Genomic DNA, 20,528 nt, shown 5'->3' with positions numbered 1-20,528 from the left:
TGCAGAAGTCAAACAACTGCAACATTCTACACATTAGCATGCAAGTGTTAGCATGTGTTACACGAGGCATGCTAGCAGTAACAGTTAGTTTCATTGTCATGTCATCTGCTGAAGAAAGTTGTCATTTCCTAGAGGCCTAAGTGACATTTCAAAACCCACTTTTACCCAACAAGTCCCCAACCCAAAGATTCATAAAACATAACAATCATATGACGAAGAACAGCAGAAAACTCTCACATTTGAGTATCTAGAACCAGTGAAAGTGTCACATCTTTGCTTAAAAAATTACAAGCAATTATAAAAAGAAGTACCAACCGATTTTCTGCTAGTAATCTGATTATTTAGCTGACAAATTGTTTCAGCTTTATAAATGAGCGGGACACAGCTTCGCAGGTTGTACGTCCGTTTACAGAAATGATTTCATCAGTTGACATCAGACTGAATTAAATCTGATATCAGGCTAGCTAAATGTAAACATGCTAACATACAAAAGTCAGATCTTCACACACCTTAACATGTTACCTGTAGCTGTGATAGCATGTGTTAGCTAACATGCCAACTCAAAGCACAGCTGACAAACTAATCCCAAAATGGCCACCGTACAGAGGACATGCCTGTTTTTTTAGGTGACAACATGGCCTTTCTTCTGGCCCCACCCTTTGGACAAACATTACATTTTTTCTACCATACAGTTTTTAGTTTTTGGTCTGCTTGTGAGCTTTTAAAAACTACAATTAGATTCCCGTATTACTAAGATCAAACGCGAACAACAGTGGAAAGATGGAGAGCCCACAAAGCACTGACAGTATCCTGTTGAGAAGAAATGACATCGGTCTGTTCTCTGTTCAATGCACAGCTCTAGTTGGATCAGAGAAAAATCTAAAAGCTTAAAATGTAAAATCTTAAGATCTGATACAGTCACAATGTCCATTTTCATCTTTTGTCTTGTTTCCCGTCAAAAGCTAACCTTTATTAACACATTAAACAGGACTGAAAACCATTTCCTGTAAGACCCTATGTCACCTGTTCGCACTCCGACTCCAGCCAGTAGGATATTGAAGGAAGTGCAGTGCAGTGAAGGTCTGAAAACACTTTCTCCTTTAAGATCAGACACGGATTTGTCCCATTGTAATGTTTTTGGGGAATCAGTTTCTAACTGCGAAGATCAAATTTGCTCTTGAGCAGCTCAAAAATGTTAAATAATTTTGTGTCAGTTCAGATCAGCTTTCTTTCTCTTGTGGACCGTTCTTATCACCCAAAAATATTTCCTGCAAAGTTGATAGAGATACAGTTGACTTACTGTTCTATCAGAGTGTCGGCCTTGGATACTGTATCAGCACTTTAGAATTAAATTTGCAAGTTGTTTGACTTGGTGTGACAAAGCAGAAGTAAACTGTAGCACACTGAACACATAGATACAAGATATACAGGTGATGTGGCATGATATGTTTGCAACAGGTGAAACAATTCTCTTTTTTTAAAATTCGTCCTTGACAAAATCTTTTTTCAGACAGATGCAGTGTTCGTTGAATCCTTTGTGTCAGTGTGTGACGGGCTGCCATCGTTACATTTTATTTGTATTTCCTGTGAGGGTTTGATGCAACACAGCAACGTGGAGACTGTTTTGTAAGACTCTGTCACAATGTTCGGTTGCACCAACCGGGCTGAAGTTTAGGAGGCAAAAACTATTACTTAAGGATGAAAACTGTATTTCTACATAACAAGGCCAAAAGTACATGCACACTGTATGTGCAAGTTAAACATGTCACTCTGACACCATGGGCATTAATGTGCTGCTGTAACATCAGTGGCGGAGGAAGTATTCAGATCCTTAAGTAATACAAAACTGTAAAAATTACTCATGCATTAATGTAAAGGCAGGATTTTACTGTTGTAGCTGGCTGAATTGGAGCTGATTTTGAAGTATTAACTTGTGATTACTTTGATTTTATATTAATCTGCTGATTGTTTTATACATTAATTGAATGTTTGGTTTGTAAAAACCCACAAAATAGTGAGACATGTTGTCACCCAGAGCCCAAAGTGACACCTTCACAAAGTTGTTGTCGAAGCACCAGACCATACCTCAAAATTATTAAAGATAAATTGAAATTATTAAATTGATGGACACAAGCATTCATTCACATTCTCGTTTGCATGTCGTTTCTGGAAAACTGCTTAAAATTTGCACCAAATTTGGTTTGAAATTTGGCTGTGGCATTAATATTTGCCTGCACTGGAACTAAAAGACAGTGAAGATCTGAAATTGTCAAAAAGCAGGTTGTCAGACAGTAAAAAATATAACTAAATACAATAAATAATACAGATATTTAAATCATTAAAATGGAGTGTTAAAGAAAATATGAAGCCCTCTGCAGGTGGAGTTGATGTTCAAATTTGGGCACTTGGAGGACTTCATCCATGTCGACTTGTTTTAAGTATTATAGGCTGCATGTACTCAAAGTATCAATAGTAAAAGTACAGAAGTATCATGAGCGTGTAGTTAAAGTATGAGCAGTAAAAGCCTAAGAGACATTGCTCTAATCCCTGAACAGGAAAAACTGCCACAACCTCTCAGTTTCAGGCTAAGATCAGATCCATTGAGTACTCTGTGTACTGCAGCACTTAAGTACTGGACCATTGAACTATACTAGAGTTTGTTAGCACAAGGTTTAAAATGACAAGTGAAGTGTTTGCACCTCCACTTCACACAAAGAAATGGCATTGGTAGGAGAAATACTCAGGTCTTTCTGAAATAATTGTACAATGTAGAAATACTGTTACAGGTTAAAGTCCTGCATTTAAAATTCTACTTGTGCGCAAGTCACACTGGGGATACAAAAAGTTTAATCTGCACCTGCAATAATACATCATAATTCATTTGTATATATAATCTACATTATAACAATGACTAAAGTAACTAAAGCTGTCAAATACATGTAATGCGGTCAAAAACAGAATATTTGCCTCTGAAATATTGTGAAGTAGAAGTATAAAGTGGCGCGCAAAGGAAAGCCTTAAGCACCCTTAAAATTTGTACTTGAGTAAATATACTTAATTACATTACACCACTGTCATATACTGTAGTTTTGTGAAGAAAGTCGCAGCTCTAACTGAATTCTAAAGCAGCGATATTGACACCGAATTTAAGTTGGATGTATTTTGGGGTGAAGTGATCCCTCTCATGCGCCTTTACGCGCAGGGAGACACCTGCTGCTGCAAACTGCACGAGCTCTCCCTCAGCTTCATTTGGACTAAATCACAACAACAACACGGTGTCCTCTCGGTGAAGCTCGGCTGTGGATGTTAGAGTCGGTTCGATCAGCTGTTTGGATCTGTGCCGCCGCGCGTAAAACATGAGTGCCGCACCCCGACATCCACCATCTGTCAGCTTAGACTACAAGACGCGCGCCTCACCGGTGTTGCGACACGAATCCTTCAGATGGAGTGGGTGTAAACACAAACTGAGCTCTCACACTCTTTTCTTATTCACTAAGGAAGTTGACTCGTGTCAGGTCGAGCGGAGCAGCGCGGGACGCAAAGGTGAGTTACTATACTTCACTGTTTGTGCTTCTTCGGTGTGCAAAGATAACAACTTGTCTTTACATGTGAGATGAGCTGTTAAGAGAGAGGTAAGAGGGAGGAAGGCAGCTGTTCGATCAGCAAACACGTCCATGTAAATACAGCCTAAGCTCATGAAATCACCAGAGGTGTGGAGGATTTACTGTCCTGTCTTTATTTAGTTTTCAAAGTTAAGTTGTTGCTCATTGAAAACTCTCATTACTTTCTTTAAATGTTGAACAGCAGCTCTGCAAATCAGCTCCATCTCACCTGAGACCCTTTGCTGCCTTTTAAATTACCCTCCTGAGCCCCAGTTTTGAAACCTTTAGCTGTATTTCCTTCTGTATGATTGTATCTTTTATTGGCCTTTTATTAACAGCTCATGATCAAACTGTCTCTGATGTGTGTTTCTGGTGCCTTCAGAAACCTGAAATGCTCCTTCAAAGTTTATTAAAGTGGCTCAGTTTTTTGGCTTCTCTCCCAGTGACAAGCTACACTGTGTGTCAGGTTACAGATGAGATTTTGGATAAACTTTACATGTGATAATCTCGTCAATTCAAGTTATTTTAAAGCTGAAATTTCACCTCTCAGCTGTGGGAGAAAAGAAAAGAAAGCTGAACTGTCTAACGTTCTGTTCCTGCTCAGGTGAAACTGTGACAGGGCGTGTCCGACCTTCATAAACTGCATCCTGTTGGAAGAAAAGTGAGTGTTACAGATGTTTAATTATGCTGGCAGGGGCTGTGGCAGATACTCAAGTGTGACATGAACTTCTGTCTGTGGCATCTTATTGGTTGAAGTAAACTTTAAGAGGCAGAGACAAAGGTCCACTGTGTTTCCTGTTATATGAGCTGAAGGAGACACTCCGCCCAAAACACAACATAAACTTAATCCAGAGTGTTGTCATCTGATGGAGCTTCCCCTGATGTTGCAGATGTCACAACATTTGTGGTTTGTGTTCAGGGTGTCTTCAGTGGTTTAGTGACCTGAGTGATGCTGAAACAAGTACAGTCATTATAGGTGTAGTAGGACTAGTAGAAGTACTTTAACTTTTACTTTAGTAAAGACAGTGTAGAAGTAATAGCAACGAAATGAGCTTAAAGTAAGTTAAACTGCCCATTATGCAGAATGGCCCCTGTCAATTTTATATTATTGGATAATTATCATTAATGTCTAGATTTTGGATTGGACATAGGTGAAAGATCCACCTCAACATTTAGAACATGTGTGTTTGTCCTTCCCAATAAACCCAAGTAACAGAGGACTTTACTTCGACTAAATTAAAGACATTCACACCATAATTTGACGCAGAAAAAAACTCATATTGGAGCATAAAAATTCACCTGAATGCTGGAAATTAAGTGTTTAATGCTCAAATTTCTGGCCCAGGACTCCCAAACCTCACAGTTTATAATATACCAATACTTATTTACCTAAAAGTTGATTAAATGTGTATCTGACACATTGAAAAACAGCTGTGGCAACTAAATCTGGATGATAGTGGAGTTTGTGGTCTGTAAAACCAAACTAACACGCTGAGCAAAGCAAAATCAACACCTTTGACACACTGTCAACACTGTGAAGAATTTGTATTAGTGTGGCTTTAAAGCTGTCAGCAGAGGTTAGAGGATGTTTTCTATTTGACAGATTGTAAATATATATTCTAACACAGGCCCCTTATAGTCGTGGTGGCTGCAATGACTGATAAATTTCCTTATTTGAAAGACACCAGTGTCCTCACATAAGCTTGTAAAGAGTGAAGGAATGGTTCTGCACATGAAAACAATATAAAAGAGTGACTGGATCACCATCGCTGTGGGCCTGATGGATGATCGGTGTCCTCAACCAAATGTAACACACACAAATTATCAACTGCATGTGCTTGCAGAGCAGCTGTTGGCTAGACAAATATTTATTTTTTAATGCGACTAGCAGCACTATAGCTCGCTTTCTCGCTCCTCAAAAACTCCCCTACACTTTAGGTTTTGTCCTGGGAGGCTGGAATTTGACATGGAGGTCAGAGCTGTTGCCAATTTGTAATTTTTGTTATTACATTTTAGATAATTTCCACTGATTTATGTGAGTAAAACTCTATTTCTCAAAGCCCACTGAATGAATTTTAAATTTTTACTTATTTACATAGTTGTAGTCTTAAAAGGATAGTACACTCAAAAATGAAAATTCAGCCATTATCTGCTCACCCATATGCCGAGGGAGGCTCAGGTGAAGTTTTAGAGTCCTCACATCACTTGCAGAGATCCAAGGGGAGAGGAGGTAGCAACACAACTCCACCTAATGGAGGCTGACGGCGCCCCAGATTCAAACGTCCAAGAACACATAATTGAAACCACAAAATATCTCCATACTGCTCGTCCGTAGTGATCCAAGTGTCCTGAAGCCCCGACATAAAAAAAAGCACATGAACACAAATGAATGAGGTGCCCATGTCTCACGGTCTCAAGCACATGTGAGCTCATAGTATGGAGATATTTTGTGGTTTCAATTATGTGTTTTTGGACGTTTGAATCTGGGGCGCCGTCAGCCTGCATTAGGTGGAGTTGTGTTGCTACCTCCTCTCCCCTTGGATCTCTGCAAGTGATGTGAGGACTCTAAAACTTCACCTGAGCCTCCCTCGGCATATGGGTGAGTAGATAATGGCTGAATTTTCATTTTTGGGTGCACTATCCCTAATTCCGTGTTGATTAGATTATTAAAGTTCAGGAGTTCAACGGCCGGAGGTGGAAGTAGTTGCCGTCAGTCAACAAGTGCACTCTCCAATGTGACTCCAAAGATCGAGGTCATATGACAGTGCAGTTCCCACAATAGTAACTCATGTAAAATACATACATTAGCATGATGATATTCTCTGGTCACAGCTCCCTCTCTTTTCATGCCTAACCGCCGTGTTATGTTGACACACTAGTTGGATGCACTAATGTGTGAACTTGATTTTGGCTTGTATTTGTATTTGTTAGATATATGACAGTGTCCTGGGATCAGTCAGATGATGAACAGCAGGTGGAAGTGAAATAAGAAATTGTTCCCCTTTTATATGTAACTTATTACTGTTTGTTCACTTTATACTGTGAGGCCACATGATCTTGGACAAAAAAGGATTCTGGGATATTTGTTTACTGCAACTTGTGATTAGGGATTGATGAGGAAATATGACGGCATGTAAGTGCACCATTTCCGCTGACTTTTAAACTCCCATGCATCTAAAACATCTAAAAGGAAGACTTAAATTATCAAAGATGAAGAAATAAATTCAGGTGGCCTTAAGGGTGTCATTTTTATAGTTTCAGTTTGATTTATTCACAGAGATCCCCAAACAGTGTCCTCTTACTTCCTCTTACCATCCAGCTGCCAAGTAAGTCCTCTAAAAAGATGCCAGAACCAATCATATATTAAAGTAATGCAGTACAAGACTTCTAGTGAAAATAGAAATAAAACAAATTGACGTCCTGATGCACTAGAGGAAATGTCAGAGGATCACCAAAGTAAGTAGGATTCATCGTCTTGGAATCATGACTGTTTGTTGCAAATTTCGCCAATCACCAGAAGTGAAAAGCTAACATTAAACAAACTGCATTATAGTCACGTGAATTAAAATCCCCACCACAACGAGGCTGTAAAGCCATGGTTGGTGTGATGACATTTTGTAGTCTCATTTAACCACTTATAGCAACCGCCTTTTTTAAGACACAGAAAAGCTTCACAAGTCATGGGTGGCGTATTTGCTGACATATTCTATATCGTGGAACAAAACGTGAAAATAATAATGTATAGTTTAATAATTTATTGTCTCCTTGCTTCTTCTCAAGTCAGTTGGCTAATATTTAGCAGAAAGGTTACATCTCCTGAGCTTTGACCGTCAGCTAACCGTTGAATGCTCACAAAATATATTTTAAATTTTGCCAGCAATTTATCACACAGGATCGAATATCAGTTTGAACATCAACACAAAACTCTGTCATGTTTCACTTTTAAAGTGAAACTCTCATCGAGTGCGAGGCATCATACTCTGAAAGCCACGCCCACCAGAGGGGAAAACTGTCTGCGCCACAATGTGAAACTGAGGGCTGAAACGCTAACAAAATGCCTGTAGCTCACTAAAAACATTAGATACCAGCATGTCAAATGTGCTTTAGTGTTTAGTGCTGATTAGCAGCATACATGTTAGCATGCTAACACTAACATAACATGGTGAACATGGTCAACAGTATTCCTGCTAAACATCAGCATGTTTGCATTGTCATTGTGACTGTGTTAGCATGCTGATTTAGCATTTAGTTCATTTAGTAGGCTACGTCTTACATAGCAGCGAGCATGGCTGCAGACTTAGTCTTGTTCAAATGTGATAATTTAACTCCCACCAAAATTACCTCACCTGTAATGCATTAAGGTGGTGACTATTCACATAGCTTTATCAATCAATCAATCAAACTTTATTTGTATAGCACTTTTCATACATTAAAAATGCAGCACAAAGTGCTTCACAGAATAAAAACAAACAAAAATAATACATACATATTGAAAACCTGCCCCTCCCACCCCCACATATAAACACACACACACACACACACACACACACACACACACAGTCAATATAGTCAATAACATGGCTGGGCACTGAGGAACCAGGTGAGGAAAGAACCACCTATGGGGAGCCATCCACACCAAGAGGCGCCACAGCCCACGGCCACAGGGAACGCCGCCACAGAGACCACCCCGACCAGACAGACCGGGGTGGACTCCACACATGGTGTGGAGATTAGGAAAAATTAAAGAGTTAAAGATAAAAATAATATTAATAATAATAATAAATAAATAAATAAATTAAGATTTAGAGACTAAAATGCATAAAGATTTAAAAATAAATCATTTAAAAGCATTAGAAAGTAAAAAGAACATATAATAGAAGAATTAAAAGAGTAAAAGAAATCAGTTAAAAGCTAAATTAAAAAGGTGAGTCTTGAGCCTCCTTTTAAAAACATCAACAGTCTCTCCCATGGGTTTTTGTTCTAACACTTGGAACAATTAAAAGGCCGGTGCCGGAGGACCTCAGGATCCGCGAGGGTTGATATGATAAAAGCAGGTCAGATAAATAAGATGGCCCAAGACTGTTAAGACATTTAAAAACTAATAAAAGAACCTTAAAATCGATCCTGAAACACACGGGGAGCCAATGCAGCGATTTTAAAATTGGTGTAATGTGCGCCCGCCCTCTGGTCCTCGTCAGCACTCATGCGGCTGAGTTTTGAAGTAGTTGTAGATTGGAGATGGTCTTTTTGGGAAGACCAGACAGCAGGGCATTACAATAGTCTAAACGACAAGAGATAAAAGCATGCATCAGCACCTCCGTGTTAGCCTGAGAGAGAAACGGGCGGACTCTGGCTATATTCTTAAGATGATAAAAACCTGTCTTTGTTACATTTTTGATGTGTGGAATAAAACTAAGCTCAGAGTGAAAAATGACGCCCAGGTTCTTTACACATTGTGAAGGTTTAAAATCTTGTAGTTTTGGTAAAAGTTTCTCTCTCTGGCCTTCAGGACCAATAATTAAAACCTCTATTTTGTCCTGGTTGAGCTGTAGGAAATTCACTGCCATCCATGACTTGATATCTAAAATGCAGTTAAAAAGGGTATCAATTGGCCCTGTGTCATCAGGAGACACGGCAATGTACAGCTGTGTGTCATCTGCATAACTATGGAAGCTGATGCCGTGCCTCTTGATGATGCTACTACATTAGACTATAGCTGTGTTTTGCAATATGGGTGAACTTACCCTTTAACTTTTTCTGTCCAGATGAGCACCACAGAGGCAAACGGCGAGTACAACACACAGATTTCCAAGAAGGCCAAAATGGGCAGAGACAATTCTACCCTGCACCACGGCATCCCTCCAGAGACGCTCAGTAAGGTACGTGTCACCTGAGGAGAAAACATGTTTGTCGTTGTTTGTTTGAATTCTGCCAACAAGCAGCACAGATGACAATGTTAGCTCAGACACCACAGCATGAAGTGTCACTGCAGCGATGCAAACCGGCCCTTTGATTCATGAGTTTTTAAATTGGGCAACATATGCCAAACACAAAGACAAAAAGTAAGCATACTTCTTCTTCTTTATTATTTTTTTATACAGTAAACAACAACATAAACAAATCCAGGCTTTACTGGGGAAAAAATCATATAAACATACATCAAAATAAAATTCAAAAAGAAAAGTAAAGATGTAAAAAAAAAAAACGGGCGAGCTCTGTTACAAGGCAGTGCAGCAAAGCAACTACATTCTACATTTACTCATGTTTGTACTTAAGTATAATTTTGAGGTACTTGTACTCTACTTTAGTATTTCCATGTTATGCTAATTTATACTTCTACTTCACTACATTTATCTGACTGCTACAGTTACTTTGAAGAGCAGGGTTTTACATATAAAGAATAATGACAATGAATTGTAGTAGATGAAACAATAACCATATAAAAAGTAGTCAAAATTAGCTTCACATTAATGCTACATGTGTAATTATAATCCAATGATATGATGTCACAGTGTCATTATGCTGCCTAATAAGTACTTTTACTTACATACATTTTGTTGATAGTTGTTTTGTACTTTTACTAAAGTAAGATTTTGATTGCAAAACTTTTACTTAGTGGAGCACCTTTACCCTGAGGTACTGCTACATTACTTTAGTACACTGAATACCTCTTTTATTGCTGACCAAAGGTTATGCACAAAAACTATAATTCAAATACAGACAGCTGTTGGCATACAGCCTTTATACACAGCCACATATGAAGACGTGATTTTACCCACGTTGACTGAGAAGAAACAAAAATAAAAACCCATTGCCTACAAAGAACTGTGTCACCAACTCGTGGAAATCTGGCTGTCACAGTGACTGCATCAGTGTGATTGTGTAAAAAGTTAATCGTAACGTCATTCATAACATTCTGGCTCTGTGATTTAAGCCTTGTTACTCACGATGGGAGGAAACAGTCGGCTGTAGTAAGTCAATGCTGCTGCTGCTGGGAGGATACTGAGATTAGGAAATCCCGGTGTTTGTATCAGTGTGATTCAGACGGGAGGTTCAGTCACAGGATCATTCAGTGATAGATGAACAGTAGCAAAGACATTTTATACCTTCATTTTGCAATAGAGGACTTCCAGTTTTCAGTTTTATGATCGCAAGTTCACATATTTTTGGACAAGTGCAAGAGTCACACTAAACACTCCTCTTTATTCCTAGAAAACCTCCTGCAGATTTTTCTGAGTCAATCATGAACCCTGAAGTACATTTACTCAACTACTCTCCTGAAATACAATGTTGGCGTACTTGCACTTTACTCTATTATTTTTATTTTCTGCTACCCTATAGATATACTCCACTGCAGCTCAGAGGCAAATATGATTAGTTTTAATTCACTACATTTATTTCAGATGATAATGCAAAGTATAATCAACAAATACATGATGATATTATGCGTGTAAATAGATTTAACTTAGCCCCGTATTTACCAGCTGCAATATCAGAATGATGTACACACTGACACATCAGTACTCATTATCCAAAATTTTAATATTAGCATTGTGACGTGAACCATTCAGCATGTTATATACTTTAGATTTTGATGCCAATACTTATGAGTAAAGGTAGTGGTAGAAAGTAACAAAGTAAATTTGCTCAAGTACTAATGTATAATTCTGAGGTACCTTTAATTCGACTTTCTACTTTCACTCCGCTACATTTTGGAGGCAAATATAGTACTTTATACTCCACTACATTTATCTGACAGCTGTAGTTACTTTGAAGATAAGAATATATATGCTCGGTTTACAGAATATTAAGCATTATTGACTGATTGTATTGTAGATGAACTATTGTGAAGTAACTCTACTTACACAGTGTATAGAAATATAATCCACTTATACAAAATTCATACATCATACTTCATACATTTTGCTGCTAGTCAAATTTTAAATGCAGAGCTTTTACTTTTAATAGTATTTCTGCACTGTTGTATTGCTACCTTCACATAAGTAAAAGATCTGAGTACCTGTTCCACCACTGGTTTATAATTACTGTGCATGTTTGTACAGTGATCTTTTGAATGTAACAGGTTGGCCCAAGCCACTATAATGTATGCATTTGCTCAGCCCTTTAGAGTCATGGTGAAGGAATGAAGTTAGTCACGGCTTCATTTAGGTAACGACTGCAACAAGCATGTAAGGACATGAGACAAAGAATAAGAGATGATCATGTGAGAGACAGGGGTGAAGAAAGAGTTTAATGCTACAGAGTAAGAGCGAGATGAGGCCTGAACAAACACGCCCCTGGAAAATTACTGTAAGTCATTGAAAGAAGAAAAACAGACAGCGTGGAGTAATGTGCACTACACTTTATTTACACTGACTGTTAGTTTCTGCAGAGAGGCTTCTGGTCCTGGTGCTGGTGCTGGAACCAGGTTCAGTTCAAAGAGCATCACACAAACCATATGGGGCTGCTACATCTGTGCTAATAGAAGGCCAATAACAATAAGAAGGATAAGAAAACTTTATTTATATAGTGCATTTCATATACTGTAGGTGACAGATGCACAAAACTAGTTGCACAAAGTAGTAAAATCAAAAACAAGGGATGACAAATAAAATATGTATTTAAAAGTTACTTAAAAATAAGAGTAGATAACAAAAGAACAAAAAAGATGAATGAATTAAATAAAAGAACGTGCTGAAGTTGAACTTTTATGTAAAAGTAAAGCTGACCTGTATTTTTAAGTGGCTTTTACTTTTTTGTATTTTGTAAGATGGTGGGTTTTAATATGTAGCGTGTCTTTAGTTAGCAACCAAACAAAGTTAGAAAAAAATTCACTGGTGTTTTAATAATACTGTGTGACCAGCTGTCCCCTGGAATACATACTGTCTGTTTATTTTCATGTTTTCTCCATGATTCATTGAGGACTTTTAACCTGGGGCCCGTTAGCTTTAGCTTCAGTCTGTTAGCATTATAGCCATCATGTCTAGGCTCTTATATAGATAGGATGCTTTTTACAGTTAGTTGGATTCATTGAAGTCCTCTGGATGAGAAGCTTTCAACCACATACTGTATAGAATAATGCACGTATCTACTGTGATGTCACCCATTGGTTTTGGACTTCCGTTTTGAATCCTCAAGTTCAGCATTTTAGCTGTCGCCATCTTGGTTTTTTGGAGCCAGAAGTGACCGTATTTGGACGAGGGTGGAGGTGTGAAGGAGCAAGGGGTGGATCCGTCGCAGACAGCCTATCGCTCAAGCCACCCTGCCCTTAAATATGCATAACTTTAAGCTTTAATAAAATGAAAACAGTGAAATGGTGAATTCTCATACTCGTACTCGTCGTCCTCCGCTTATCCGGGTCCGGGTTGCGGGGGCAGCAGCCTCAGCAAAGAAGCCCAGACAGTCCTCTCCCCTGCCACTTCCGTCAGCTCTTCCGAGGGAACCCTGAGGCGTTCCCAGGCCAGCCGGGCGATGTGATCCCTCCAGCGTGTCCTGGGGCGGCCCCGAGGTCTCCTCCCGGTTGGACATGCCCGGAAACCACCTCACCTGGCTCCTCTGGATGTGGAGGAGCAGCGGCTCAACTCCGAGTCCCTCCCGGATGTCCTAGCTCCTCACCCTATCCCTAAGGCTGAGCCCAGCCACCCTGCGGAGGAAACTCATTTCGGCTGCTTGTACTCGCAATCTCGTTCTTTTGGTCACTACCCAGAGCTCGTGACCATAGGTGAGGGCTGGAACGTAGATCGACCGGTAAATCAAGAGCTTCACTTTCTGGCTAAGCTCCTTCTTCACCACAATGGACCGGTTAAGCGCCTGCATCACTGCTGACGCCAGCCCAATCCGCCTGTCACTCTCCCGCTCCATCCTACCCTCACTCAGGAACAAGATCCCGAGATACTTAAACTCCTCCACCTGAGGCAGGACCTCCCCCCTGACCTGGAATAGCTGATACATCTGCCAGCCAAAGATAATATTTCAGCTGATTAGATTGATGGTTGTCGGCTAGAAATGAGAAGCCTGCAAAACCCAAATTCTGATGGTAAATAAACACCATAAAACCATAAACTAAACATCAACAGTAACTAAGGGGAGCTGGGTTTAATAAAGGGTTAATTAATTAGGAATGTGCCGATCAGATTAGCTGAAATTTGCTACCCAAGATGTTTTGTGTACCCATGTGCCAATAACTGACCCAATCACCAGATGAAATGATACCTTTTAACAAGGATTCCAGCTAACATTAATTTCCCACAGCTCCTCCACGTATTATCCCAACATGCCCCACTCTGCCAGGGAATCAGATTTTTCGAGGGTATCAGCAGCAGCAGGACTGTTGAAACTTGTCTGAAGTATTTCTGACACTTACATGAAAAGAACACGTGAGAAAAAGCCAGCCAGCCTGCCAAGGGGAAATATTCAGCGTGATACCATCACACCACTGATAGACTGTGGTGAAACTGGTTCTGTTTGTGATCTGCTCTGAGCCTCCATGTTGAAACTTGGATGTATAGCAACACCCAAACACACATCCTGCCCAGACACATTTTACAAACGCACCCACACAGTTTTTAGGGTGTTTTTATTTACCCACAGCACAAAGTAAGCTTACCTTACCTTAAATTGGATTAAGGAGGGTTTAGTTTGGTTCATTTGACCTGATGAGGACACAGATACAAAAAACTGTGGAAAACAAAGTATACCAGTACGTCACTGTGAGAACCAGCAACAGGAAAAAATCAATCAGTCCAGTTTATTGCTGTTTTACCATACATCCCTGTGCAGGGCAGAATAAGAGAGAGTGTTTTTCTGGGATCAAGGTGTAACACACATCACAAAATATAAAAGAACACAAACATTTATGTGGCACGACACAGCCCCTGAGTCTATACACATGAAGCCCCAGACACACCAAACCAACATCAAAGAACTAGTTGGCTGTTGCGACGGATTCAAGACGCCAATTAACCAGTGAGCACACTGACATCGCAACCTGATGTTGAAAGAACAAAGCCAACAATGACACAAATTACAAAGTGTTTATGCTAAAGAACCCAGTGGCTAAAAAAATCTTACCTAATATAATTAGTTTGTTTCAAGCTAACGCCCTCTTGACTTTAGCCCTTTGTTTACTTTCCTCACTTCCTTCTCTTGTCTCGTGTGCTGAGCTAGACTGCCAATAACGGTGATTTCATTAACTGGCTCAGAAGGCACTGACACCGATTCAACATGCTGAATTGTCTGACAAGGGCTGACTTGTCTTTTTCTTACCTCTGTTTACTGTTCTTGAACTTAAAATAAATAGCCATCAATAGATAGAAACTGAACACTGAGACATGGAAAAACGAAACTCTGCTTCTGAAGTACAAAGTTTTTTATTCTTCGGATTTGCAGAGCAGCATAATACAGATCTGGAAGTGTGGATTGAGAGTGCAGACCAGGAACATTTCTCCTGGCATCCTTTTTAAAACTTTCAGGCTACACTCCTCCTGATTGGTTGGGATGCACCATGGTGCCAGGCTCCCCATTATACAGAGACTCTCTCTAATCTTCCTTCACTATTGAGCCTCCTACACTCTGGTATGCACAGGTCAAGATGATCTTCCTCCTTTGTATCCTAACTTTCTGATCCTCTGAGCTTCATTTTTTCTGTGATTGAAATGAACACAAATAAGTTATACATGTAATATATATAGGTTTTGTATTGATCATCTAAATAACCCAATTCCCTTTTTTAAAAAAACAAACAAAAAACAGATCACCCTGTTAAAGCAATTTTCCCTCCATGCGCCCTCCCAGCCCAGTCACCAGAAGAAGATGTTGGCATTGTACATTTCTGCAAACCACAGATACATTGTAAAGTGACATAATATTCAGGCATGACGCCTGCCAAGCCACAAACCACCATTCAAGACCAACAAACAAACAATGCATTTTCAGCTCCTTTTTAGCCCCCAAACCTGGTTGTTTTTTAAAGATCCGTTGCTGTGTTTCCACCGGGGATGGTGACATGGGAAGTGGCTGTTTTTTACATAGACACTGAGGTGTTTCCAGCCGGGATAGTGCCACAAAAAGCCATGGGTTGTTTTTTTTTTTTACCAATTGGTCCCTGCTTTTCCAGCGGTCTTTGTGCCAACCAATGTGGGTATTTTAAGCCAAACATATGGTCTTTACCAACCATAACTGAGTGTTATTTATGTCTAAACCTAACCACACATTAACCAGCATTGCTGAAACATAGTTTCTCTGTATCTGCTACATAAAAATGTACAAATGTCAAGTATTCGTGGTATGACACCATCATTTATTCTAGGAATTGGGTTGCAGCCACCCCTCACATCACATGTCACATTTGACATTTATAAACTAATATCATTATTATTTCACACACAGGAAGGAGCATTTTACTGTTACCAAGGCGCCTGTGCAAAAAGTTAAGAAAGTGCCCCAAAAAGATATGTTTGTTCCTCTGAAAGCATGAGCAGTTTTTTTTGTTGTTGTTTTTTTTTACCTAGAATTCCATTCTCTGTGGCCTTAATCAAAATGCAATCATGAATCATTTTTCTTCATAACTCTTTATATAACAGAGCTGCTCTTGTGCTCAAGTTCAAGGTTGACTTTATTATCCAGAAAGGAAGTTCACTTTGTTGAGAGTGCCAAAACAGCCAACACAACAGAGGCCCTCCATAGAAACGGTACAGGAAGCTGCACATCATGTCTGGATGATGTGTCCTATACTCCTCTTCCTCCTTATGTCTGCTACATGTTACCCTAACAAAAAACACAACAAAACAAAACACAACAAAAACAAGAAAACAAGTCTTAAACCTTAGATTTGATCGTTTACTTTTGGTTTAAATAGGAGGTTACAGATGTGAAATAAATGCCACACTGTGGAGCGCTATGTGTCCATGTACAAATACAAATGCAGTTTGGTACATTACATTTTTCCAGCTTTTAAAATGTGTGCAGTCCAGCCAAAGGAAGCGGAAAACAGGAAGAGAAATGAGAATTGTTGTTGCCATCTCTAGGGGACCGTAACATGTTGTGCCAGCCAGGCCTCTTCCTGCGGAGCCTCAAACATTTCATGTAACAGAGACACAAACATATCTTTTTATTACTGGGTTTTTATTCCTATCTGGTATAACGTGATGTTACTGCAGGACGTACGTTATAACAGACCACCAGATGAACTGCCATTGAATATCCAAATATAAATTGAGAATATGTAGAATTTGTGAAATAAATTCCTCATATTTTGTATGATTTCCAACTGATGTAAAGTCAACCAGGCGATGTCAGAGGATTGCTCAGTGGGTGAATGACTTCTAATGTACAGTAAAATAATTTGCACAAATGCTTTGAGTCAGAAATCACACTCCTTCTCAAAGTCATGACTCAGTCAATTCTAAACACAGACATGAAACACATATTGACATCATTCAGTGTGACTTACAGTTCTTGAGTATTTCATCATCTCTGATGTCTATCGGGAATCCATAAATACACTCATAAATCATAGACGAAAGATGCCTCACAGGAGCCGGTAATATCTAGTTCGACGTACTTTTAAACAAGTATAGGTTAAAAAAACTGGGCTCAAAAGAGAATAGCAGTGCCGAGGCCTTCCTGTAGCTGACATTACAACAGCAACATATCTGTCCATCTCCGTTCATTCATATCTGCTGATGAATCACACATTCCACCTGTCAACAAATCACTTTAGACATAATGAGGAAGTCCATTGACAAAACGTGATGTCATCCCAAGTGACAACTGTGTCAAACCTGCCGCTTCTTTCAGCTCAGGAATTCCCTTTGTTTTAAGGATCCTCAGGTGTGATTTAGCACTCCTGGTAGTGACATAAGATCGTCATCAGCTTTATTTAAGTGGCCACAGAGTTCTTTTAAAATGTGCTGTGTCATAACTGGAAGGACGACATTGTTCTGATTTAATTGGGAATCACTTTGCGCAGGTGTGACCTGAAGTGCAGCATACTAAAAATGACAATGACACCCTAAACATGAACCCAACAGAGGAAGATAACACTGCAGGGTACATGAGGAAACTTTTTGAAGGCAATCAGACACTAGCACACTGTTTTATTCCACTTCAAACGCTGTGTCAAGTTTTTCAGGGTGACTCTGGTTTGACACTTTAGAGTTTGAGGAAACACTGCCATCTTATGGATAAATGATGTGAAACCTGTTTTGTCTTTTAAATATACAGTACAGGCCAAAAGTTTGGACACACCTTCTCATTCAATGCGTTTTCTTTATTTTCATGACTATTTACATTGTAGATTCTCACTGAAGGCATCAAAACTATGAATGAACACATGTGGAGTTATGTACTTAACAAAAAAAGGTGAAATAACTGAAAACATGTTTTATATTCTAGTTTCTTCAAAATAGCCACCCTTTGCTCTGATTACTGCTTTGCACACTCTTGGTATTCTCTCCATGAGCTTCAAGAGGTAGTCACCTGAAATGGTTTCCACTTCACAGGTGTGCCTTATCAGGGTTAATTAGTGGAATTTCTTGCTTTATCAATGGGGTTGGGACCATCAGTTGTGTTGTGCAGAAGTCAGGTTAATACACAGCCGACAGCCCTATTGGACAACTGTTAAAATTCATATTATGGCAAGAACCAATCAGCTAACTAAAGAAAAACGAGTGGCCATCATTACTTTAAGAAATGAAGGTCAGTCAGTCCGGAAAATTGCAAAAACTTTAAATGTGTCCCCAAGTGGAGTCGCAAAAACCATCAAGCGCTACAACGAAACTGGCACACATGAGGACCGACCCAGGAAAGGAAGACCAAGAGTCACTTCTGCTTCTGAGGATAAGTTCATCCGAGTCACCAGCCTCAGAAATGGCAAGTTAACAGCAGCTCAGATCAGAGACCAGATGAATGCCACACAGAGTTCTAGCAGCAGACCCATCTCTAGAACAACTGTTAAGAGGAGACTGCGCCAATCAGGCCTTCATGGTCAAATAGCTGCTAGGAAACCACTGCTAAGGAGAGGCAACAAGCAGAAGAGATTTGTTTGGGCCAAGAAACACAAGGAATGGACATTAGACCAGTGGAAATCTGTGCTTTGGTCTGATGAGTCCAAATTTGAGATCTTTGGTTCCAACCGCCGTGTCTTTGTGAGACGCAGAAAAGGTGAACGGATGGATTCCACATGCCTGGTTCCCACTGTGAAGCATGGAGGAGGAGGTGTGATGGTGTGGGGGTGTTTTGCTGGTGACACTGTTGGGGATTTATTCAAAATTGAAGGCACACTGAACCAGCATGGCTACCACAGCTTCCTGCAGCGACATGCCATCCCATCCGGTTTGCGTTTAGTTGGACGATCATTTATTTTTCAACAGGACAATGACCCCAAACACACCTCCAGGCTGTGTAAGGGCTATTTGACCAAGAAGGAGAGTGATGGAGTGCTGCGGCAGATGACCTGGCCTCCACAGTCACCGGACCTGAACCCAATCCAGATGGTTTGGGGTGAGCTGGACCGCAGAGTGAAGGCAAAGGGGCCAACAAGTGCTAAACACCTCTGGGAACTCCTTCAAGACTGTTGGAAAACCATTTCAGGTGACTACCTCTTGAAGCTCATGGAGAGAATGCCAAGAGTGTGCAAAGCAGTAATCAGAGCAAAGGGTGGCTATTTTGAAGAAACTAGAATATAAAACATGTTTTCAGTTATTTCACCTTTTTTTGTTAAGTACATAACTCCACATGTGTTCATTCATAGTTTTGATGCCTTCAGTGAGAATCTACAATGTAAATAGTCATGAAAATAAAGAAAACGCATTGAATGAGAAGGTGTGTCCAAACTTTTGGCCTGTACTGTATATACTGCACTGCATCCACATTTTGTAATGTCTTATTTAATGTTTGTAATTTTTTATTTGTTCTTATTTATCTGTATTTATGTGAAACAATCTACCTCCTGAGACACAAGACAAATGTCAGATTTTTTTTCTGACAATAAAGCAATATCAAATAAAATAAAATCAAACACATTCATGTCAGAAAAGTCCATTTTATACATTACAATGTTTGCTTTTCTCTCTCTCTGCAGGTGCAGGGCTACCTGGATCAATTCCATCTGTCTATGGAGAAGCTGCAGGAGGTTTCCGCTCGCCTGAGGAAAGATCTGATTCGAGGGTTGGGGAAACACACTCACCACAGGGCGGCCGTCAAGATGCTGCCCACCTTTGTCAGGGCCATTCCAGATGGGACAGGTAAGTTTATATTACTGATCATATTTTATCAATCATTTAATGTAACGTAACTTTGTGAAAATTTGCACATTCACTCCTCTTTGTTTTAAAACACTGTGCAGCTTTGTCTTTTCTTTTTTAGAGATTTTACATTTTTATTTGTAGATTTATATTTTATATTTAGCATTAGCATTAGCATTTCAACATTAGCAGACATACAGCCCACACACTCTGTGCCTGAACTGAACATCCGTCAAAGAGAAGACAGTAGAGTGCAATGGCTTTTTGTACTGAAGACACAAAAACATTATTGATTTGAAATTAGTGTTTTATAATTTGTATTTCTATTTTTCAACCACCGTAATACCCAGTTTTATTAGATTTCTAACTGCAGAATAAAAGCACACACTACCTTTGCCCCTTGATCAATCAGTCCGTTGTTTCCTCTCTGGCAGAGAAAGGCGACTTCCTGGCGCTGGATCTCGGTGGAACAAACTTCCGGGTGCTTCATGTCCGTGTGATGGAGGAGGAGCAGAAAGTGCTGAAGATGGACAGTCAGATCTGTGCCATCCCGAAGGAAATGATGATGGGAACTGGAGAACAGGTGACTCAGGCAAACAGTATTTAAGAAAACAGAAATAAATGCATGTGGGCGTCACATATACATAGAATATTAAAGTGAGTGTAATCTCGGACACCCCTG

The 20,528-nt window shown here is 39.7% G+C and overlaps 1 protein-coding gene across 1 annotated transcript in view; it reads left to right on the top strand.

Moving 5' to 3' along the window:
- The first annotated feature begins 3,419 nt into the window (after positions 1-3,419).
- The window catches only part of LOC117272382 (hexokinase-4-like), a 38,097-nt gene continuing 20,988 nt past the window's right edge, over positions 3,420-20,528 (top strand). The window contains exons 1-5 of the mRNA XM_033651291.2: positions 3,420-3,543; positions 4,207-4,263; positions 9,368-9,481; positions 19,684-19,846; positions 20,281-20,429. Coding sequence (XP_033507182.1) covers positions 9,368-9,481; positions 19,684-19,846; positions 20,281-20,429 — 426 coding nt within the window. The 5' untranslated portion in view covers positions 3,420-3,543; positions 4,207-4,263. The remainder of the gene's footprint in view (positions 3,544-4,206; positions 4,264-9,367; positions 9,482-19,683; positions 19,847-20,280; positions 20,430-20,528) is intronic.

Source organism: Epinephelus lanceolatus, chromosome 11 (assembly GCF_041903045.1).
Source record: "Epinephelus lanceolatus isolate andai-2023 chromosome 11, ASM4190304v1, whole genome shotgun sequence".
Taxonomy (NCBI): Eukaryota; Metazoa; Chordata; class Actinopteri; order Perciformes; family Serranidae; genus Epinephelus; species Epinephelus lanceolatus.
This window is presented reverse-complemented; position numbering and strand designations above follow the sequence as displayed.